The sequence below is a fragment of the Caretta caretta genome, chromosome 2 (assembly GCF_965140235.1).
Source record: "Caretta caretta isolate rCarCar2 chromosome 2, rCarCar1.hap1, whole genome shotgun sequence".
NCBI lineage: Eukaryota > Metazoa > Chordata > Testudines > Cheloniidae > Caretta > Caretta caretta.
Genome location: NC_134207.1, coordinates 76,423,887 through 76,448,374, shown reverse-complemented (window position 1 = coordinate 76,448,374; position 24,488 = coordinate 76,423,887). Strand labels below are relative to the sequence as shown.

The window sequence follows — 24,488 nt, the reverse complement described above, 5'->3', positions numbered from 1 at the left end:
CTGGATCAGTACTCATGCCCTCTTGGGACATGATGTGACTCATGTACTTCACTGATGTTCTAAAGAACTGGCATTTATCAATGGAAAGCTTCAGTCCATAGGCCTCCAACCTATCAAGCTCTTTAAGAAGTCTTTCTTCATGCTCCTCCCAAGTCCTTCCAAATACAATCAGGTCATCCAACTAAACCAAGACTTGTAGTAAGTTCATGTCTCCCACAACTTTCTCCATAAGACGTTGAAATGTGGCAAGTGCCCCAGAAATACCTTGAGTCATGCATTCAAACTGATAAAACCCTAATGGACAGATGAAGGCTGTCTTCTCCTTATCTTCTACTCCCAGAGGGATCTGTTTATATCCACTTCAAAGATCCAATACTGAGAACCACTGGCTTCCCAGCAAACAGTCTAAGGCATCTTGTACTCGAGGCATGGTGTACTGGTCAACCACAGTATGGCTGTTTAGGGTGCGGTAGTCGATACACATCCAGATGTTTCCATTCTTTTTATGGACCACCACAATGGGTGAGGTGTATGGGCTAAGGGACTTGGTAATGATGCCATTTGCAATCAGCTCCTGAAGATGTTGCACATCTTCCATCTCTGAGAGAGCAATCTTCCTAGATCTCTCCCTGAAGAGTCAAGAGTCATGTAGTGTGAGGACATTGTTTCATGCTCTCTGTGTATATAAATCTCCCCACTGCATTTTCCACTGAATGCATCCGATGAAGTGAGCTGTAGCTCACAAAAGCTTATGCGCAAATAAATTTGTTAGTCTCTAAGGTGCCACAAGTACTCCTTTTCTTTTTGCGGATACAGACTAACATGGCTGCTACTCTGAAATCTGTTAGGATATAGATATTCAGGCCTGTCTGTAAAGGCCTATACTCTAAGAATTTAGGTGTATTCTTATCACTTAGCTAGTTATAGAGGTATAAAAGAAAGAATCAAAATCACTGTAAGGGCCTTCTCTTACTGTGACAGTCTGAGGCCCTGTTCTTAGGCTAAGATCTTTGGCTAAGCAGCAGAGGCAGCCATAAGCTGGGAAGCGACTGGTCACATCCTCACATTCCAAACTAATCACATTGAAATAAGGCAATCTGGGGCTGTTAGAAAGGTGATCTGCTCTATCACCTCCAGAGAAAGGGAAGAGCCTAGCGGATGTAAAAGGAAGTTTAGTTTGATAGTTTTCTGTTCAGTAAGGACTCACTTATCAATAGCTGGGATGTGAAATCCTCATTTCTGTGTTGTTCTATCATTGTAGTTCCCATTTCCCTATTGTTTGTCTGTATAATCTCTGTCTGGTTCTGTGATTGTTTCTGTCTGCTGTATAATTAAGTTTGCTGGGTGTAAACTAATTACAGTGGTGGGATATAATTGGTTAAATAATCATGTTACAATATGTTAGGATTGGTTAGTTAAATTTCAGTAAAATGATTGGTTAAGGTATAGCTAAGCAGAACGCAAGTTTTACTATATAGTCTGCAGTCAGTCAGGAAGTAAGTGTGGGGGGGAATGAGAACAGGAAATGGGGGTGGGGAAATTGGAATCATGTTTTGGTAAGCAGGGGGAATGGGAACAGAGACATAGGTAAGGCTCTGTGGTGTCAGAGCTGGCAAGGGGGACACTAAGGAAGGAAACTGGAATCATGCTTGCTGGAAGTTCACCCCAATAAACATCGAATTGTTTACACCTTTGGACTTTGAGTATTGTTGCTCTCTGTTCATGCGAGAAGGACCAGGGAAGTAAGTGGGTGAAGTAATAAGCCCCGGACCAGGGAAGTAAGTAGGTGAAGGAATAAGCCCCTAACATGTAATCTGATGTTGTGCTCTACCCCTTTTGCACACCCCACGTCCCACTCATGCAGTGAGAATACCCTGAATATTTCACAAAGTTTCTTCCTCAGGCGATTCTTCCACTCCTTGGACAATGGTGAATCTCCAAAGTCAAACTGCAGGATCTATTGCCGGAATTTGAGTTTCACACTGGGGTCTTACAATGGTTTCAGGCTCAAAGAGGTCTGCTATCTTCTGCCTTTGTTTCACAACATCATCATGGCTTGTTTCATTAGTAATCTGTATAATCACCTTTTCCTGGGCTTCAGCAGGTAGGGTTATGACTCCACTGGGGACCAGCACTCCTTCAGGGAGCTCTCCTTCGGCCAGCTGCTCTACCATTGCTAATGCTCCTTTACTGCCTTTCAGCCACATACTCATGACAAGCACTTCTTGCTCCATCCTTGCAGGCACCACTAAGGGGGTCATTCCAGCGTACCTCAATGCCCCCATCGATAGCTCAGACGTCTCCTTTTTAGTGCTCTCAATTTTCCTACAGGCTTCAGCACTAAGCATATAGATCATCAGGGTGTTCAGGTATTGGTCCCCAGCCCATCGTCTGCAGTAATCCATGAGTACCTTGAAAAGACTGGAGTTGGTCCCTGTCAGCACATACACATCAGAGATTCCTTTACGGTCGCGGCATATTAAGGCAGCAGTGTCTACCTCTTCTCTTACTCCAGCAACCTCCTCTGGAAATTCCAGGTACACTATGACATACCCTTGGTAGGGGTATTCATCCATGCTGAGGCCACACAGACCAAGGCTGGTCAGTGGCTGTATAGGCAGGTGCCTAAGCATCTGTTGGTAGAATGACTGAAATATAATAGTCACTTGAGATCCTGTGTCAAGCACTGCTTTACATTCTGCCCCTTCAATCCTCACCGTGACCTCTGCTCGATGCCCTTTCAGTCCTGAGGAGATCCCAGCTGGACAGTCTTTTCCAGGGGAGCATTCAAATCCTCCAGGCCTGGGTGGCCCCCAGCCCAACCCTTCAGCAGTTCCTTGCCCCCTCCCAGCTGATCCTCAGCTTTCCATACACGAAGGAGGGATTTTCTTCATTACAACACTTGGCAGCACTGTGTCCAGCCTGACCACAGAAGAATTGCCCTTTCGCCCTTTGCTCAGGTGGGATGGTGGCTCTAAATGTTGATTTCTCCATTGCCACAGCCAGAGGCTCCTTACGCTTGGAAGTCTTACTCTGGTCAATGGTCCTTTGCTGCTCATCTATATGTTCTGTTAGAACCTGCACTTGTTCGGCAAGTTCCTCTCTGGTGCTCACCATCAGTGCACTTGGTGTCCGCAGGGGTGCTATGCTGGCTGGCTCAGACGGTTGGGCTTCCCAAAACTCACTGGCAGCCTGCCTTTCTTCCTCCTCTCTGACCTCTTTTATCAGCTGGGAGGAACTCGGAGGATGTTCCTGTTGTTCTCTTAACCAGAGGGGAAGTAGAATCGGGTGCTGATATTGAGTTCTTCTTACAATTTGAGCCAGTCTGGTCTGATCCATCTGCTCAGCAGCTACTGCTCCCCTCTTGACAGCTCCCTGAAGCAGCCTCTCCAGCCTCTGTACATAAGCTGAAAACTTCTTGCCCCTTTGCTGTTGGGAATTAAGGAACTTACAATAACTGTCCTCAGAGCCCTCTACGCTCCCAAAGGTGTGCTTGAGGTTCTCTAGGCAGTCCTTCACACTGACCCCAGGGTTAGTGAGCTTCAGGGTGCGAATCATATCTAATGCTGGGCCCCTGAGGCTCTCTACTAGACATCTTTGCTTCTCAGCATCTGATACAGCGCACTCCTGCAGCATTTCAGTGGTATGTTCTAACCAGGGTTCAAACTCCTCTTCTCCAGGTATTGGGATGGGACCCCCAGCAAATAACCTTGACTTACGATAAGAGCTTGACGTAGCACGGGACAACACAACCTTTTCCAATGTTTGCCCCAGTGCTTTTGCCTGATCATCGGCTGAGGCTGCAGCCCCCGAGCTAGAGGCTGCTGAGCCAGGGCCCAAAAACTTGACATATTAGCCATTATACAAACAGTGATTTCCTCAAAATATAAACACAATTATTTCCCAACTTGGTGAATCACTCAAGATGTGTTTGCGAGGGGTAGTGACCCAGTATCCCGGACGAGCCCCCAAATACGTAACCCTTCTTCCAGGTGGAGCCAGAAGCAACCAGGGCCGGGTTCAATATCTAGGGGTTCCTTTCCATTTGTACAACACAGAACTGGCTCGAGCCCCCACCTGGGAAAATTACACACCACCTCTGCATTCAGTACTAACTTGCTTTGTTACCTAACATCAGCCAAGTTGATTACAATGAGCAAACCACCACTCTATCTGCTGAATATCTGAGCAAATCTAAGCAAAGAGGAGCAAACTGTATTTACATAACCACACCCAGATTCTCTCTCCCTCTCCACTAGCTGTAAGGGAAGCATTCATTCAGACCCTGCTTACATTTAAATAAGAAAACAAATTTACTTATCTGTAATTCTTGTTCTCTGAGGACATGAGATAGGATTACAAGGTCCCTCTCCCACCACCATTAATATCTTCTGGTAAAGTGCCCAGAGTTCTACAGACCATGCATACTTGTCTGCTTTTTCTCCTCCTGGCTCTTCACAGGAGTCTTTGGTAGCTACTCCCTTACTGGGTTATTTTGGGAGCTTCCTAGAAGTGGCTGCCTTTCCAATTAAAAAGAAGGCTTTCAAGAAACTGTTGGAATCTACCTAATTCCCCTATACTTTAGCAGCAGGGCAGGCAAATTGGCTTCTGAGGTATCTTTATACTGCCTTATAGGGCATCTCTCAGCTGCTATCTATTTGGTTTTTTGTATTTTTGGATACTTAATGTTTAAAATCTGAAACAAGATATTTTATCGCAGGCTGTGTAGGAATTAATTATTCAGCAAAGTCTATTTTATTAGAAAACAACAACAAAAGAAAGTTGAACTCTGGTGAACAATCCAAATGAGCCTGATTGATCAAAAGGCATCAGAAGAATATAATCCTTTAGCAGAACCTGAGGAAATTTCTCAATAAGGCAAGCAGGATGCTGAAAGATAGCCTGGAAAGCCAAAGTATAAGCTATAGCTCAGCACTGCAGCAAAAAGGAGCCTCTCTATCAGCAGCAGCAAAAATGGAACTGACAGAGGCAGTAGGCTACTGTGACACCTCACCAGGTCTTGTGTCTCACTGATTCCATATCAAATTTGTTCAGTTTACATATGATACATTAAAACGGCCAGTCCTGCAAACAACCAGTAGACGGAGTGTCAAGCTGGGTTCTCTCCTTCTCATACATCATCAGTAAAAGTAATGATATTGCAGGTTGCACACCTGTAACTGGGACATAATTTGGCCTGGTATTCCTGGGGATGTTGCATAAGAAGGAATGAATGCAGCTGACAGTCTGATCCGAAGCTGGGTGCGCAGGGGTGACAGTTAGAAAGAAACATCTGTTTTATTTGTAAATTGAGCAAACTTGATGTGGAATCAATGAGACACAAACATGGAATCCCACAATGCAGACACAGTTTGGAATGGAATTAAACTTCAAGGATTCTATTGTGTCTTTACAGCTATTTGTGTCCTCCAGCAGATACAATACCTCCCAATGAACTTGGGCAGGATAGTCCATGTTTTACACCCTTTTAGTGAAAGCAACATACTCTGTTCTCAGCTCACTTGCTGGCCACTGCTGGGAGAAGAGGCTGGGTCGTAGCCCTGAATCTTCTTCCCTTCTTTAGTGTGGCTGGTTCTACTTTAGTGTGGCTAGCCAGGAGCAGTCCTGGTACTCATGAGAACATAAGCACCACAGCTGAGCCCACACCTGAGCAGGGAAGCAAGGAGGGAGAGGCTATTTATACTTCTTCTGTCCTTGTGCAACTAGACGGGAACTAGGCAAACCAGGATGGTTTATCTCAGGGGTTCTCAAACTGGGGGTTGGTCGTGAGGTTATTACATGGGGGGATTGTGAACTGTCAGCCTCCACCCTAAACCCCGCTTTGCCTCCAGCATTTATAATGGTGTTAAATATATTTAAAAGTGTTTTTAATTTATAAGGGGAATCACACTCAGAGGCTTGCTGTGTGACAGGGGTCACCAGTACAAAAGTTTGAGAACTACTGGTTTATCTGAATCACTTTATTTCCTCAGAGTAGAGTAGAAAACAATTTTATGAATAAAATGTTATAAAAATTAGAGTCACTGGGCCAGATCCAGGACCCTGCTCCATCTGCTTTGTGTTTCAGTGCAAAGCAGTTGTACAGCTCGAAGATCTAACCACAAGGGAATCACTGTAATATATAGCAAACCACTCTAATGGCTCTAACACCAGCCCTCTTACACACCCAGTGCAGGGGGCATTACCTAGGGAAAGGGTCATGAAGATGCAACCACGTATCATTAAGTTTAAAAGATAGGAATCTGCACAGTTTGTACTGAAAGCATGCATGTTGTTACTAATAACACGCTATGGGAAGATGATAATTTTCTGTTTTGTGTTTAAACATGTATTTCAGTAACTTAAAAACAATGAAATGCTTTTTATTCATAAACTGAATAGTTTAAATGGATTTTCAAACAGTCTTCTAAGATATGTTGCCTGAAGTTTATTAAAGGGGTAATGCAGCTATTAATGCTTTGGAGAGAACTCTAAGTAAAAGGTTTGACCTTTTCAAACATATACTAATTGCACCTGCTGAAGGTCTAAAGAACTCAAGATTGCATAGCTGAATGGTTTTAAAGAAAGAAAATTATGTTATTTAGCCCTTTATATATCATGTTGTTAGGTATTGGGAGGGGAAAACATTCACTGGAATTTAGAGGAGGAAAAAACTCATTACTACTTTTAACTAGGTGGGCACACTGCCTCTTAGAAATTTTAATGCTGTTTATAGAGGACAACACCCAGAGTGTATGTGTTGTATTCATCCTTGAAGTGAAATGTTTTTATTTTTGTATCTAACTCGACAGAACTACTGCTATTTTAGTCCTAGAAATATGTTAGCAGGATAATCCATGAAGTTAAATAAACTCATTCACATAATTTTGTTTTAGACATTGCCTTTTATTTCTCCAACAGACCAATATCATATAGATCATGCCCTGAGGCCTGCTTATGGCTCCAAGAGATTGAAAGGGCAGCTGTAGTTCCAGCCGAGCCTCCCAAGGCAGCTTTATGCCCCTAAAACTTCCCTTACACTGGAATGATCAGATACCCCAGTTTTATGAGCAGAACCTGAAGGCAGTGCAGCAGAAAGCACTGATACCAGAGGATCTGTCCCATACTTTTTTCTAGGGTCCCTATAGTAAAATGGAGAGCTGGATAAAAAGTGGGACAATGATTCATGAGCAGGTTTGCAAATCAGAACCTGAATTACCATTTGATATATTGGCATTCTTTGTATTTGCTTTGTCATGGCTATTCATGCAAGCCAAGTTTTATTCTTACAAATCCTTCTGGAAAATAAAAAACAGAATTGTAATGGGAATTTGTTTTATGACAAAACAAAATTTATTTTGCATGGAAGCAGAAGTAATTTATGTAGTGGCCATTTTAGCATGCCAACACAGAGAGGGGAAAATGGAGGAAGGTGACAGGGAGATGGAGGAGGAGGAGACCAATGTAAGGGAGGAGCAGGGGAGAAGGATGAGTAGGATTGCCAGGTGTCTGGTTTTCAACTGGAAAGTCCGGTTGAAAAGGGGACCTGACAGTGTCCTGTCAGTATTACTGACCAGACACCAAAAGTCCGGTTATGCTGAGTAACCATCCGCAATCAGGTTCCACTCTGCTGCTGGGAGGGTGGGAACTGGGAAGAACAGCTGCTGCTGGAGCTGGAGGAGCACTGAGGAGCTGGCCAGCTCCAGCAGAAAGAGGTACCAGCGGCCGGTGCCCAGGAGAAGGGATCCTGGAACGTGTGGCATTTGAGGAGCAGGGCTGGTGGCTGGGCTCATCACCCAGGCCGCCTTCTCATCCCCCTTTGTGCCCTACCTCTGGGTGCTGCCCCTCATCCTGCCCCAGTCACCCCCTCAACCTCTGGAGCATGGCTTTCCCTCCTCCTCCTGCCTCAGTCAGTCCTCCACCCTCAGAGTGCAGCTCTCCCTCCTCCTCCTGCCTCAGTCAGCCCTCCACCCTCAGAGTGCAGCTCTCCCTCCTCCTCCTGCCCCAGTCAGCCCTCCACCCCAAGAGCCCTGCTCAGCTGGAGGGGGGAGGGAGGTGATGGGAAGAGGAAGAGAAGCAGGAGGAGGGCCTTGAGGGAAGAGGTGGAGCAGCGGCGGGGCCTTAGGGGGAAGAGATGGAGCAGGGGTGGGGCCTTAGGGGGGAAGAGATGGGGCAGGAAAGATTCTGGTTCTTCGTTGGCCACCCTAAGGGTAAGACTAGACAGGACTGAAAGTAGGACTCACTTATCACCTTTGTGGACTGACTGCAGTAGTTGATATTGCTGTGGTTGAAATTAAGATTGTGTTTTATTGTGAGGAAACTCATGTGTTACATGTTGCATATTGCTGTCACCACTGGGACATGGGTGATCTGACCTAGTGTTTGAAGCAGGAGTTGGGAATCAGGCCAGGTCAGATACCAGGAGGTCAGAGTTTGAATGGGCCAGAGGGCAAATTGAGAGTCAAGTGTCAGGAGGTAGGCAGGGTCAGGTTACCAGGAGATCAGAAGTAAGAGACAAACTTGAGAGCAAAATCATGAATCAATAATCAGTCAGGCCAGGCAGGAAAGTCTGGGGAGTGGGAGTGGGCGCAGGAAGCACAAGGCACACAGTCCAGAGCAAGGTAGATCCCATTTGCATGGACAATGTCCTGTTCCTGTGCTGGGTTTACATAGGGGCTGTGGACCAATTAGGGCCACCAGTGTTCTGCCAATTAGCTCCTAGGACTGGGGTCCTCTGAGTTCAGTTACTATTCTGACAATAGTTACCAGGTCTCTGGGTGGCAGGTTGGAACCTGCTAGCTACACAGAGCCCTGTGGACCAGTTTCCTTGTCAGCTGGAGGCAGAAGGAAGTTCCTTGTTGGAGTCTGTCATTAGCAATGAAAACTGGTTGCATGGGCAGTAGGGTATGGATAAGAAGCATCCCATTTCCGTGCGTTTTAGCATTTGCACTGGGGAACGTCACACTTAACAAACCTTAATCTCCTTTTAAAAGAGTTTTTGTTCATGGAATTAAAACTTAGGGCATATAAATGGAACATCAGAACTCTCTGCCAACTGCAGAAGCCTCTTGTTCACATGTAGAAAGTTTGTGCCAGAGAAGCAGCATCACACAAACATGTTACTGTTGAAGGAAAGTACTGTTCTATAAAGTAAGGCCTATACATTACTTTAAAGAATTCCCTGACAGCATCAGCAGAAACAGTATTGACATCCTCCTCCTCATCACATGGACAGACTGACACACAACCTTCTCTTTCTTCTTGAGCTATTACTATTTAGCCGTAGCACTACTGCAACAGGTCTGTTACATGCGGCAAATAGGCTGCCCTGGTCCAGAGAGCACTGCAGGTGTCCAGATGAACACTTAGCGATCTTCCACTACCAAACACATGTGATACCATTGAAAAAAAATAAACAAAGAACATGTAAATAATTTAGTAAGTGGGCCTACTTTCACACATTCGCTTGCTGATCTCAGAGGCATATAAAGACAGATGAGTATGACTTTTAGGTAATCAAATACAATAACAATAAAATAGACATTTGAAAAAGAGAAAGACAAACAGTTCTAACATGTTGACTAGGAAGAGTGCGAGGCTGTCTTCTGTGTTCTAGTTACATTTTTGGAAAGGGCCTAAGTCCCATTTTCAAAAGCAACTAAGACACCGGAGCATCAGATCCAGTCAAAGTCTATTGAAAGTCAATGGCACTTGGACACTTTTGAAAATGGGATTTAGGCCCCTATGTCAACATGGAGCTTTAGAAAATTTTATACTCCGTCTGCCAATTACCTATTCCTGCATACTGAGGCTGGTAGTCTCTGTGTTGCTCACTCCTATCCCACTTGTGACCAATAACTCTCATAAAATGACCTTCAGAAAAAAGGTGATATGTCCTCCTGTGCAAACAAGACAATCACTAGCAGGTTTTCTGCATGGAGCACATTATGCACTAAATATTTATCAAGAGTACTGGAAGACTCTCTCCTTGTTATCCTTCTTCATGTTCTTCTCTTCTTCACCATATACCTCATGCTATTCCTGCAACTATCTCTTTCCTGAAGAAATAATTTGCACTTTGCCATCATTAAGTTTTCTTCTCTTTTAAAAGGGGGAAAACTATAATATGTGTCATCCACAGATTAATACTCCCTCTCCATATACTTTAATCTCATTTTATTGCCCTGTGGTAGGACAACATCCTGTACTACATCCTCTGTACTCAAAAGGGGTCCCCTTGTCCTTGACAGATTGCTTTTCCCTTAGTATGAACAAGAGGCTGATATTTCTGTGCAGCAGATAGCTGTGGTCTGCCACTAGCAGAAATGCTAGATTGAGATGACATAGTTACGCTTGTGATGCCCATGTTAGGCTTGTACCCTAGCATCTGCTTGAGGCCTAAACATCTATACATGTTTTGGTTTTTTTTGCCAGATCCAGAATTCCTCCACTTCCATCTCTAATTCATTGACCAAAAGAGGCACTTAGTAACATAACAAAGTTTAATTAACACAACAGAAGAACAGACTTCATGACATATTTCCAAAACCACTGGCCAGAGCCAAGACACGTAGGTTATTACAGAGTTTTTACACTACCTTTCTAACTAGGATCATGCATGAAGTCACTCCACAGTTAGTGCACGTCAATGGCGATGGTCAATGGTAAGGACAGAAAACTGGAGACCAGTACGTTCAACTAATGCCATTAATGTACTAACAAAATATGGTTGTTGATGGGACACTGCTTGAAATACGTTGGACTGTATTGCTTCTAGGACCACAGCCAGAGCATTGGCACAGAGTTTATAGTATGGACAACTGCTACCTTCTCAGCTAGGGGTGGGCATGCTCATCCATAGCATAATTACAAGTTTGTTTGTGACAACAATATTGTGAATTTCTTAATCCTTCTGTTGTAAATTCCATCTAACTCCTTCTCTCTCCACAAACCGCTGCCATCCTCTACTGAGAGAATCACATCTTCCAGTTCTTTATTACAGCCAACCTCATCCAAATTGGGAACAGAAACAATATCATGTGACTACAGGCGCAATGCGAGCAACCCATCAACTAACTTTGTTTGCATGAAATGCATGTGGATTAATTTCAATTCAAGAACAAATTTGTAAAAAATCTAAGTCAGTTTGTGAACAATCTACAAACAGAAAAAGGGATGAAATTTTTCTCTATAGTTCGCTAACTTCTGGTAAAATATGTTTAGAGTACATAGACTTTTAATAAATAATAAAATAATAAAAAACAACCACAGCAATAATACCTATAAGGACACAGTTCTTTGTATGCTAAATTATATAATTAATCCTCACAACAGCCTAAAGAAGGTAAGTATTGCCATCCCATGTCTTAAAGATGTAGAAACTGACATTGAAAGACTAAGAGACTTGCTAAAAGCTAAATTTAAAAGACAATTTTATGCCATACTCTTTTTGTTGTTATTTTGTTCATGGACAGTTTCATGTTTTATGCTTTGTGGATGTTGGGGGCAAGGGTTGTTGTGTTTATATTAATCTTGTTTTCAAATCATTAAAATATGTTGCCTTATATGGTTAACATGTAATGTAAGGAACCTTATTTGCATTAAGTTATTCAGCACTGACTTCAATGGTACACTTTGAGGCCCCAGCTCAGCACAGCATTTAAATACAAGCTTATGTCCCATGCCTGTTTAATAAAGTACATAAGCACATGTTTAAAATTAAGCATGTGCTTAAGTGTTTTGTTGAATAGGGATGGACTGCTGAATGGGGGGCATGAGTGAATAAGCACTACTCAACATGAGAAAGTGATGCAAAATCAAAGCTTTAATTTGTACCTTTTTTGTATTCAGTGTTGTTAAGGTGATTAGAGGTCTCTAGACATGTAGGGCCGAAAAATACACACTGATTATTATTAGAACATGTATGCCTATTATAGAATATATGACTGTGTGTAACAGAACATAATATGAAAAGGAGGACTTGTGGCACCTTAGAGACTAAGACATTTATTTGCGCATAAGCGTGCATCCAATGAAGTGAGCTGTAGCTCACGAAAGCTTGTGCTAAGACATTTATTTGAGCACAAGCTTTCGTGAGCTACAGCTCACTTCATTGGATGCACGCTTATGCGCAAATAAATGTGTTAGTCTCTAAGGTGCCACAAGTCCTCCTTTTCTTTTTGCGGATATAGACTAACACGGCTGCTACTCTGAAAGAATAACATCTCCTTTGAAAAATGTTGTCTGTAGCGTCAATGGCTTTTATGTGAATGTGCTGTATTGCTGTTAATATGGATATGGAGCTAGAATTAACATATATGTAAATGTTGCTAAGAATGACATTTAATATCTCACACTTGTAAGTGGGGAAACTAATTATCAAGTGATAGTTTATTAACCACACTCACTTGATTTCAAAATAGATTTAATAAAACACTTAGAATACATTGTTTTAAAATACAATTTTCCATGCTGGCTCAGCGACAAAAACATATTGATTTGTCTATTTGGGGCCCAGGCTTAGGTATAGATTTAGGATCCTGTGCACTGCCTGATAGAGACTTGGGGCCATATGCTTCCGTCCCCACAGAAGTCAAAGGCAAAGGATGCGATTCTGATTTCACACAGTGTAAAATCAAGGATAATTTAAGTCAATGGAGTTATTCATGTAAAACAAATTTAAGAATCAGACCTAATGGGATAAGGATTTGGCTCTTAACATATTTGCTATTGAGGAAATGCATTCTTTTATTCCAGGCACCATTTCTCAACTTTAGCATATGTGGTTTTGACATATGGGGTTAAGGGAAAACGTCCTTTCCCCTTGCTCAGAAAGTTCAGCTTACTTGGTAACATGCTGCATTTTATAGTGTTTATAAAATGTGCCATAAAAATGCAGTTTCTGAGACATTTACATCTTCTTTTAGTGTGTCAGTTCAATAGTTTTCCTTATTTCTGTTTAGAAATAAAAAATATTTTTACTGTAAAAACAAAACAAAGTTGCTCATCTTTAATTTGCCTCCTCGCTCTGACATGGCATTCAATTGTAGGAGCACTCTAGTATTAGAAATAAAGACAGAGAATGTGTGTCATTCTGTGTGGTTCAGCGCTAACACTGAAAGCACGATTCTGCTTTCTCAGAAATGTAAATCAGATGCAACTCTGCTGAAGTCAATGGAGTTAAGCTGATGTAAACCAGGAAAATCAGGCTCTGAGTCTTATACGAATGTAACAATCCTTCCCGCTCTCAATTCCTGAACCACTCCATGTAACATATTTCCAGAACAAAAAAAGGAAGAAAACGTAGATATGTCCAAAAAAAAAAAAATTAGAGAACTTTTGTTAAAAGGTGAGCAACTTGGTTCTCTCACGAATGGAAGTCTCTTCTATACTATTTCCACTCTTGGAAGCTTGCAAGTACTTGTTTGCTGGAGGAAAGACTGAAGAAAAGCTAACCAGAATGGAACGTTCCCTAGCCAAAGCTTCTTAAAATAGAGGGATTTTAGAAAATATAGCTAGAGATTGAAGTGGATGCTTGACAGATATCTTCTATCAGTAACTGACAAAGGCACGAAGCAGTAATTCTTGCTGAATTTGCCTGGTAAAACATTGTGACACATTATACTATACTATCCATTTGGCCAAACATTACTTAGAGAGTGATTGCCCCTCAGACTTATCCCCAAAGGCTACAGTGTTAGAGATTTGCAAAAGGCTTTAGTCCTATCAATATTCAAACTCAGAGTTTTCCAATATATTGTTTATGGAGGATTTCTTTCCCTTGAGGCTAAGTATGTGATAAACACCCAGTCAGGATTCAAATTTTATACAAATCAGTTTTCTTTAGTGGTACATTTATAAAGTCACTTGGAAAATGATTTCTCAAAATAACAATAAACAATTCCTTACACAGCTGCAAACTTTAATGTACCAATATTGCCTAACACACTTTTCAACTATACTACATACAAAATAATAACTGAAATATATACAGAAATCATAACGAATCTACAAAATAACTAGAAAAAAATACACAAATAATATATGAATAGGAATTCATACATACAGAATATAAAGATCATAATGGAAAATGCAAAGGCAGCCACAATAGCCAACCATAGAGGTGGTGAGAGAAATGAAGGCCCGTCTTTCTTCTCCTACCCCACCATCTTCACCAGAATCAGTAACAAGCTATCTGGGAAACACTAGCTCACTGTTACTCCATCAACTGGCACGCCAGGATATCAATTTGCTCTAACTGAAATGGTTCCCAAACTTGTTCCGCCGCTTGTGCAGGGAAAGCCCCTGGCGGGCCGGGCCGGTTTGTTTACCTGCCGTGTCTGCAGGTTGGCCAATTGCGGCTCCCAGTGGCCACAGTTTGCTGCTCCAGGCCAAAGGGAGCTGTTGGAAGCGGCGCAGGCCGAGGGATGTACTGACCGCCACTTCCAGCAGCTCCCATTGGCCTGGAGCAGCAAACTGCGGCCACTGGGAGCCGCGATCGGCCAAACCTGCGGATGCGGCAGGTAGACAAACCTGCCCGGCTCACCAGGGGCTTTCCCTGCACAAGCGGCGGAACAAGCTTGGGAACCACTGGTCTACTGCTATGGGTTCGAATTTACCTGTTTTAATACCACCAATTGTTTTTGTACCTTTCTATCATGCCAGTCTACACTCCCTGCTTTCCTCCTTCTGATCCTTAGTGCTATCCGTTTCCATCTCTCCATGTTCCCGTTGCTTATCTCCAACACAATATTCCAACCCACCTTTTATCCTCATCATGTCTATGCCAGGGCCCCTCCATTCTCTCCTGCCCTCAACACTTATGTGTAAACACTCTAAGGAGAGACTTGAGAATGAACTAGAAAAGAGGACTTGGAGTGGATGAAGAGGTAAGAAAGGGAAAGGTGAACTTCTAATCTCTTAACCAGCATCCCCTCATTTACATTATGCTCTAACCACCATGTGGTCAGTGGCTGTCTTCACAGATGCTTATACACTGAGCTGATTGTGCCTAGTGAAAGAGCACAGGGAATGCCAAGTGATATCTGGGAAGCTGGCATGGGGAGATAAACTCACCATCTGACAAGTCAGAGAGGATGAAATACAAGGTGTTTCCCCCAAAATGTATTCCCTCTGAAAGAAAGAGGAAATGGAATGAGATATCCTCTACCATGGCCAAATTCACAATGTTTAGTGTTTAGAGAGAAGCTGAGGATGTAAACACAAAACATGAGAGAGTCCTGGGCAATATTGTTCAAGCTATTCACTCCCTAAGAAACCAGGGATAAGCTATTTTAAAAACTTTTTTTTTTTAGGAGAAACAGAAAACTTTTCCTTGTTGTGACTTCAATAGTCAGCAAATAGCTAAACCCTAAGTCTACTAAGTGCATATTTAAGTCCCAGAGTACATTTAGCAATAAACCCTGTCTGGTGCCATGAGAAGTTCAGGTGGTCTATATGACTTCTTGGACTAGAAGGGAATTCTGCAAAACACATACTCCAAACCTTAACAGACCTTCCTAATGGGACGAGCACATGGCTCAGATTCCAAATGAGAGAACACCTCTCTTCCTCTGTAGCTGACTCTACAATTGTTAAAACTTGAAAGGGAAAATATTTGCATTTGACACAAATAGATCTCTAGAAACAATGGAAGCAGCATGAAAGTAAAATTCTAGGGAGCCACTGAAAGCCTTTTTGGTAACCCTGAGAGGAAAGGTTAGACTCCTGATAAGATTTAACAGCTAGAAAAGACTCTTTAATCCACTCAAGCACTTCTTGGGTGAGGGTCTAGCAGGGAACAAAGAGGGCCCGCTGAGATCCCTTACATGGTGGAGGTCTTGAAATCTCTCTTCCTGCATGTCTGAGGCTGCCTCAAGGAGAGCCTTTCTCCTTTGCATGAGCTCAACAGATTGATTTCATAGCCCCAGAGACACCAAAGCTGTTGCTTTGAGAGGGCCTTTGCCCACACATACAGATGAGCTTCTTTCTCAACTAATGGAAGCTGAGTGAGCCCCAGAAATCACTTCAGTTTCAGATGCTGCCTTTTTTGTTTGGTTGGTTGGTTTTTTTTGGAAGGTAGTGGAAGTTTTTCTCAATGACAACAGTAAAAATTGCTTAGCACCTCAATGGGAAAGTGCTATTGTAAGAGATATCGTTAAGGTGTATTCTATTTTTGTAACCTTCTATGGTTAAGAGACAAATGGCAGCCAGATATGGTAAATTTTCTGCATGTTGATGTGGGTGAGGCAGATATCAAGCTGGGGAGACAGAGAAGGGAGCCCAAAAGAGTGGGAAAATCTTTAGTGAGATTGGTCAGCATCATGCTTAGCAGGGTGAGAAAGCTATCTGCACTGTCACAGACTGAGCCACAGAACTATGTACGGTCAACAGCTAATGTGAGATAATGCACTGTTCCAATGTGTTATATACCAGGACCACCTCTTCTATCTGAGGGAGCGATTGTTTGATTCCAGAGGCAAAACATTGCAAAATTGTCAGTTCACCTTTGCGACACGTGAAAGTGGAGAAAAAGGTATGGCAATGCCAATGACACTGTAGTAAAAACAGTAGCCTGCATCATCTCTCCACACTGGGGATTTGTGAACATTTTCCTCAGAAATATTTCGCTAATCTCAAGGGCCAATCTATTTTTGACAACTATTTTTATATTCAAATGAACCATCTCAATCCTCAACTTTTTGAAAGAGAACAGACCTATCTTCGATTGCCTTTGTAAACAATTGGACTGAGGGGAGTAGGGAGAAGAAAGAGGGTTGGATGGTCATGAATGGCAAATGATGTTAGCCGTATCAGTAGCCTGCCCCACTCTTCCCACATCAGAGGCGTAGCCCCAAAGAGGGTGAAATGTGTACTATACCAGTTCAAAGGCTTTGCTCTCTCTGCACTCTAGAATACTCCCATGTGACACTGTGGTCCACTTCTACCCCAGGAACTTCCATTGAGATAGCGCACATGCCCCCACATGGTTATGTGGCTCGCAGTTAAAGAGCTAGAATCAGGTTTAAAATGAGACTGACAAGAAAAAAATAAATGTGGAGAAATATTTTGACCTGTCAGAGCCTAGAATGCACAGTTTAGAGCTTTGTTAATTATTATTAATTTCTGATAAATTAAATATTACAACCTCAGACAAGACAGAGTATCATCTGACCTTTTCTGTTGACAATCATCTTTGTTACACAATGTGTTATTAGACTGAGCAACTCAGTGCCCCAGGATGTCATTGAGGCCAAGAATTTAGTAAGATTGAAAAAGGGAGTGGATATTTATATGGATAACATGAATATCCAGATTTATAATAATTAATGCTGACAAATACTTTAGAAGGCATACAAAATTTTATACTTAAGAGGTTAAGACAATCTTTAACTATTAGGGATTAGGAATGGGCTTTCATGGGAGGGAGGGCAAATTATTTCACGTCTGCCTATTGAAGGATTTCTTGCACCGTCTCCTAAAACATTTGATGCTGGCACTGTCAGCGACAGGATACTGGACTAGGTGAACCACATTCTCTGATACACTATGGCAATTCCTATGTTTTCAACAAAAGTGTATTGGAAAAACTATGCTACCTGGCTCCAGACCAAAGAAAGAACGTGAGAGTTTATTGGATCAGGCCTTTCTGTCCCTCTGATCGTCCCGAGGAGCAGCCCTGGGGCCTAATCTTGCAACCAGTGAAGTCAATGGTAGTTTTACCAGTGATTTCAATGGGATCAGGATCAGGCCTCTACTTTGGCAATTAAACACATAGCACTCCTGCTTCCTGATGGTTGGTGTGAGATGCTATTGTAACCCACATACCTCCAGAGTGTGGTGTTCCATCCATCTAGTGGCATTTAGAGAGAGAGATTAATGAGTCTGCTCTACCACCTTAGCTAAAAGCTTTTAGCTCATGCACTAAGCTTCAGAGGTCCCAGGTTTGATCCCGCCCACCGATGACCAAGGTCTGTCGGCGTTACAAGGGGGGGCTCATCCGGGACATCAACTGGGAAGTCTCTGAAGCTTGGGTTGAGCTTCCTCAGCTCAGGGAAGTATGTAACCCACAAACCTTCTGGGTGCGGTGTTCTGTCCTACCTAGTGGCACTGACACCACTTAGACAGAGAGATTAATAAGTTTGCTTTATTACCTTAGCTAAGGGGAATATGGCTTTTAGCTCATGCAGTAGAGGCTCATGCACTAAACTTCAGAGGTCCTAGGTTTGATCCCATCCGACGACGACTGGGGTCTGTCGGTGTTACACTAACACAAAATAAAAAATCTTTTCACTAGTTGGCAGGGTTTTAAAGTTTCTCTTTATTGTTTTAATATTCTGATACAACATGGTAAAGAGGAGCTTTGAAAATCTGTGCCAAATAGTAGTCAAATGGGATTTATTGGCGCCAATATGGGCAATCACCAGGAAGTTCTATGGTAGCTGTGACGTCAAAGCAAAACAGTGAAGCTGCAGTGGCCTATCAAAATTTTGAGGGGGGACTGAAAGAAAAACTAATTTTATTTTTAGGAGACAATGTACGGAATTGCTTAGTAGTAAATGGAATTTTAAGATGCAAGATATAAATATCCTAGTGGAAGACTTCAACCCTCAGCTTTTTGGCCCATTTAAGATAAAAGTGCTAACAACTGACACAGAGTCAAAATTGGAGCTACAGGTTCCATATTCATGCAACTGACTTCAATTCCAAAGAACAAGAGAAGATATATACAAGCTTATATTGAAGTAGAATAGTTTCTATACTGATCGTCAAAGTTCTTCATGAGGTCTGAGTAGTTCGCTGAGGGATAATCCCCACAAACCACAAGATAAAAAGAGAAACAACAATACTTTACACTGGCATTTTCCTCTCACAAATCTCCTTGGTCTTCTTAATTATACAACAGCATTTAGTTTCTTTCCAATCTCAATCATCATCTTTCTCTTCAGACCTGCACATTTACATTCAATTCCCATAGTGCTCTGACTTAGCAAAAATGTCCCACTCATTTTCGAAAAACATCACTTTTGATGAAAGATGTAAAGAAGAGTTCTGATATTGGTCCTTCACTCCTAAGCCTGCCAGAGGGAGCAGAATGTACTAATTCTACAAGGTTATTAGACAATTTACTTATAACAGGGCCCAGAAAGGGTCTGGTTCTTGGCCTGAGAATGCTATCAAAGCAAAGCCCAAAGAAGGGGAGAGATAAGGAAGCTCCTTTGGGGAGACAGTACCGTATCTTGTCAGACAGAAGTAATGCTCCACATAGAAGGGGAAGAATTTAAAGTGGAAGGGTGGTAATATAGTAGTTTATATTGAAACCATTAAGTAAAAGCCTTGTTTCCTGGCTGCTTAAGCCCTGATTTCTGGTTCCTGCACAGGACTGGGATCACTAGGAGTGTACAATACCAAAGGGGGAAGCCAGATGGCAGTTGTTTTGTGTTAGTCCTGAATAGTACATTGGTTTCTCCTCCAAAAAGGTTCAGGTTTCCCAGAGAGTCTTATCTTCTCAGATCGACCTAGTCAGAGAGGACATAATAAAGCAGGAACTTTGACTGATTTCTAATTTTGTCCCACTGTGCAGTAGAAGTCTATATATTTCAAAAACACAATAAATGCTTATGTCCAAGTTGTGATGTGTCAGCCTATCAGCAAGATGTAGGTCAGAAGTTTAGAAAATGCAACTGGTGTCCTGTTAAAATAGGACAGGTGGCTGATTGAGGTTCAAACATTGAAAAGGCAAGGGACTAAGACAATAGATGTGGAATCCGAATGTCTTAAAGGCTGTATTTGGGGAAGATAATGAATAATTTGGGGAAATGACTCACCATAAAATAGTTTAAACATATCTAATGTCTCAAATTGATATTTTGTGACTTTAGGAGATTAGAATGTTTGTAGTAAGAAGTTATTAGTTTTCTATGGGAAATGCTTGGTTGAGTCAATCAGGATACAGGGTAACTATTACATGTTATAATTCTGAGTAAGACAGTCAAGTTTTCATTCTGGTAGGTCATTTGATTCTCTGCAGGTGGCTCTGTTGGCTTCTGGAATAGAATGCTATGAATTACATGTTACATAAATGAAAGACAACTATAATTTCAGATAACATTGTATTTAATTCTACAGAAGTCTTTAGGCCTAATGTAAAAATTCCATTGAATAATTTATCCAGCTAAGCATCTGTGGTCCCAAACTCCTAATTTAAAAATGTTGATAAATGAAGTATCTCTTTAGTTAATAAATGAAGTATCTCTTTAGTTATCCTTTGTCAGCAACATTCATTTTAATGGAAAGTGAGTTTACAGGGTTACATGATTGAACTACTGAGCCAAGTCAGTGTTGGCAAATGATGGGCTAAATTATTGATGTTACACACTAATGAATTCTGATGAGAAATAAAACACAGACATTACGTTTCAAGTGGTTCATAATTATTTTTGTACTTTAAAAGCAATTTTATTCTTTTTCCAAATTGTACTGGTTCTGTAAAACAAAAACATAGTTAGTGATTATAACTAAAATTATTGAGTTTGAGGCAAAAATGCTATTGTAAATTTTCTTATACAACTATAATGTTATTCACCCTAGGGTTCTGATTTCTCTATATACTTCTGGGAAAAGATAATTAAATTAAATGTCTAAATTTTTAAACCACTGTCTTTAAATAAGATAATCTGCTTTTCAACCGTGGTTAAGAGTTCAATAGATGAGTTTATAATCTATGATATATCAACATGTTTACTGGAGATCCATAATTAATTCGGATAATGACAAAAACAGAGGAGCTGCCAAAAAGAAGCTTTCAGCATATAACACTTCATCTTTAAACCTGTGATACAGCATGATGTATGCTACAAATGGGTAGAAGGAGGTAATTCAACCCCAGATAGCCCAAGGTGCTGCTGCAAGGTTAAATCATCAGTATAAAATTTCATAATCATATCTCCCTAATTCATTACTCACTGCACGAGCTAAATTGATTTTAAATTCCTACTTTTAACTTGTAACATCACAGTTAGTATTTGATTATACGGCAATGACTTCATAATATTCCACCCCTAACCATGTCCTCCTGAAACACCACATTTCTAATTTTTCTCAATTGTAAAATGGAGGCATCTATTGCAGTGAAGGCAAATCTAGAAAATATTCTTTGATTCTTTTGCTGATGTATAGTGGCTAAATAATCACCCCTTTCTTTGGCTCATTGTTGAGTTCTTTGCTCATGCAAAATTACCACAGATTTCTTTAACTAAACCAATAAATATGAAAACTCTCCATATTCCACCTATTCAAGATTATAGAAATCTTGTGATTCAAATGATCTTGTACAACTTCTGCACTTTGGGCCCAAATCTCACAAGAGCAGCTCATGAGATTGCAATACCATCACATCCAATCCAAACACTACTTCTGATTCAGCCTCACACTTGAACCCTGTATCCTAGCTAAAACCTCATTTGAATTTGAATATTGCATTCTCAGCCCCTCTCTCTAAATATACACACCCAGATATGTATGCATAGTCATTAGAGGACAAAAGCATCCTAAATGCAACATTTTGTATCAGCTAGAGCTATTTGAGAGCCTTATATGGGAGGCTATTAACCGCTTTATGGCTGTATGAGTGTATGTTAACATAACCGGAGAATTCACAGAAATATCTAAACTTACATTTCCTGTTATTTTTCCAAAGAAAATAGTGCCAAAATGATGACTTTCCCAGTATTTAGCTATTTTGCTCCATACTGGGGAATGATTATGGGTGAAAAAAATAATGGACCTGGTGGGAAACTATGATACATCCCTGCAAAAAATTTACAAATTTCACAGGATATACCAAATTATTTTAAGGAATTTTATTTATAATTGTATGTTTTCCCCTCTGTTGTTCCATGTACCAGTAAGTCTGTTAAAATAACTGAATAACTCTGAAGCACAGGGGCAGCAGCACAGGAGGAGAGAATGAATAAGAAGTAGAACTGGTCATAAATTTCCTGACGGAGTATTTTTCCATAAGAAAATGACAAATTTGTTGACTCAGAAGCAAAACATTTTGCAGAAACGTGTCAATTTGAATGACTTTCTGCTGGAACATAGGTAAGATTCCAATGGAATCCTCCCTGCCAGATAGTTTTCTAAACTTGCCCGCCCAGTTTCCCGCCAGCTAAGCTGCCTGGCTCTTCAGCATCCCTGGCTAGATCTGGTTTCCCAAGGCTCCCAGTCTCACAGTTGGACAGCAGGGAACCTGGAAGCCAGGACTCTCAGGGCTTCCAAGCTGCCTCCCCTGGAGCCAGGAATCCCTGGGGGCTCTCAAGTCTTTGAGGCACCTGGCTCCCAGCTCAGCTAATGGCTCCAAAGTTGCCAGCTGCTTGAGCCAGGACTCGCAGTTCAATCTCCTGTGCACATGCTTTATGATACCATCTTTAATTACATGATCACATACTATTTTTTCACATATCAGAGGGGTAGCTGTGTTAGTCTGGATCTGTAAAAGCAGCAAAGAGTCCTGTGGCACCTTATAGACTAACAGACATATTGGAGCATAAGCTTTTGTGGGTGAATACCCACTTCGTCAAATGCATTTCCACATGCATCCGACAAAGTGGGTATTCACCCACAAAAACTTATGCTCCAATACGTCTGTTGGTCTATAAGGTGCCACAGGAATCTTTGCTACTTTTTCACAGGATCCCTGCTTCATTCAGTGCACAGAATGGACTTGCTCTGAGTTATGCAGTGAAGGAGACTTGTCTGTAGGACCCCTGCTTCATTTGTTGCAGAAGTTGGAAGGTGTGAAGTAAATGAGGCAGGGAACTGCAGGAAGAGAAAGGATGGTCTCATAGTTAAAGCAGTCGAATACTGGCCTGGAGAATTGGATTCTATCCCTCCTTACACCTCGGAGTTCCTATGTGATGCTAGGCAAGTCATTTAAACCAAACTTTTCACAAGTGGTCACTAACTGTGTGTTCCTCATTTTCTGGGTGCCCAACTTGAAACACTGGGATCTGATTTCCAGCAGTACTGAGCACTCACAACTGCAACTGAAGTCAATAGGAGCTGTGCTTTGAACAGATAAAGTGCTATTTAATGCTAAATATTTTGAAAAATCAGATCCTAGTTTTCTCAAAGTGGGCACCCAAAATTAGTAGATACTTTAGACTATAATCTCTCTGTTCCTCAGCTCCCCATCTGTAACATGGGAATAAAAATAGCCCGCCACCTCACAAGGGTTTTGTGAATATAAATGTATTAATGTTTCTGAAGCATATGGATAATGTAATGATGAGAACCATAGAAAAGCCCATGAAGGAATTAATAATTGTCTTCGGAGCAAGTTTGAACAATATGCAGTAAATAAGGCTTCGGGCCACACGCTGAACAAGGGGTAAAAAAAATATTGAATAGCTGCTCATTAACTGAACAGTGTCCATTCTGTACACTGAATGAGGCAGGGGTCCTATGCAATAAAATATGACCATGTAATTAAAGACTGTATCATAATGCATATACAAAAGGAGGTTGCATGCACAGCTTGAATTATGGCATTTCCTAATAATGTTCTTTTAACATAGTTTTTTGTGTGTATTTAATATATTATTAAATGACAAATAATGTTATGTATGCCAAATTAATCACAATGTTCAACAAATCCATTTACCAATATATCAACCATATGTGATGTTTACATTCACGAAATTAAATTGTTTTTGTATATAAAATAATTGTTTGCGCTCCCCAAAATCCTATTCATTACTGGCATTCCATGTGTGGTGGGTTTCTTTGCTGTTTTTCTATGGCGCACGGATGTGCCCTGGATATAGCTTGGGGAAATGAACCAATTGTTCTTATGGTAAATATAAGTATGAGCCAGTTGCTATATTATTGATATTTCCTGATCCTGTTGTGCCACTCTGTGAAAGTATAAAGTGTCATGCACAACAAGTTTGAAAATATCACACACAAAGGACCAATGCTTGGTCTGATTCAGTCTGACGCAAACTGACCTTCTTTATTTGTTACCATGGTATGCACAGCCCTGATAAATATTCTTCCTACTCTGAAACTGTCCTTGATATCCTGCAGCAGCTCATACTCTCAACTCCAGCACTATACAGAGGAAATTATTACTATTAATTATTTGTTGAGCAGTGGGATTAGTTTTCTAATGGAGGTAAAGGTCATGCAGCATTGGTTACTGTTCATTTAAACTTGAGTGGAAAAAGTATTTTTTGAATTGAGCACTGTTGTATGGTACTTGCCAAAGCTCGAGTTGGTTAGTCTGACAGTTACTATGATACTTCCCTACAATGAAAAAGTTTTTAACATTTTTGCATGGGCAGTATCACTGGTGCTTAGGCCAAGACTCTAAGAGACAGGATGGATCTCAACTCTTCTCTCTTTTTGGTTACTAAGGAGTACCTATAATAAAAAGGGTTTTCCCTTTTTATTACCATGGCACAGGCTAGATGGTATTTTTTACAGAG

At 41.3% G+C, this 24,488-nt stretch overlaps 1 protein-coding gene across 1 annotated transcript in view; it reads right to left on the bottom strand.

Moving 5' to 3' along the window:
* The window catches only part of CCDC178 (coiled-coil domain containing 178), a 364,864-nt gene that overhangs the window by 3,603 nt on the left and 336,773 nt on the right, over positions 1 to 24,488 (bottom strand). The window contains 3 exon segments of the mRNA XM_048840566.2: positions 13,010 to 13,056; positions 16,880 to 16,923; positions 16,926 to 17,034. Of these exon segments, the coding sequence (XP_048696523.2) occupies positions 13,010 to 13,056; positions 16,880 to 16,923; positions 16,926 to 17,034 (200 nt within the window).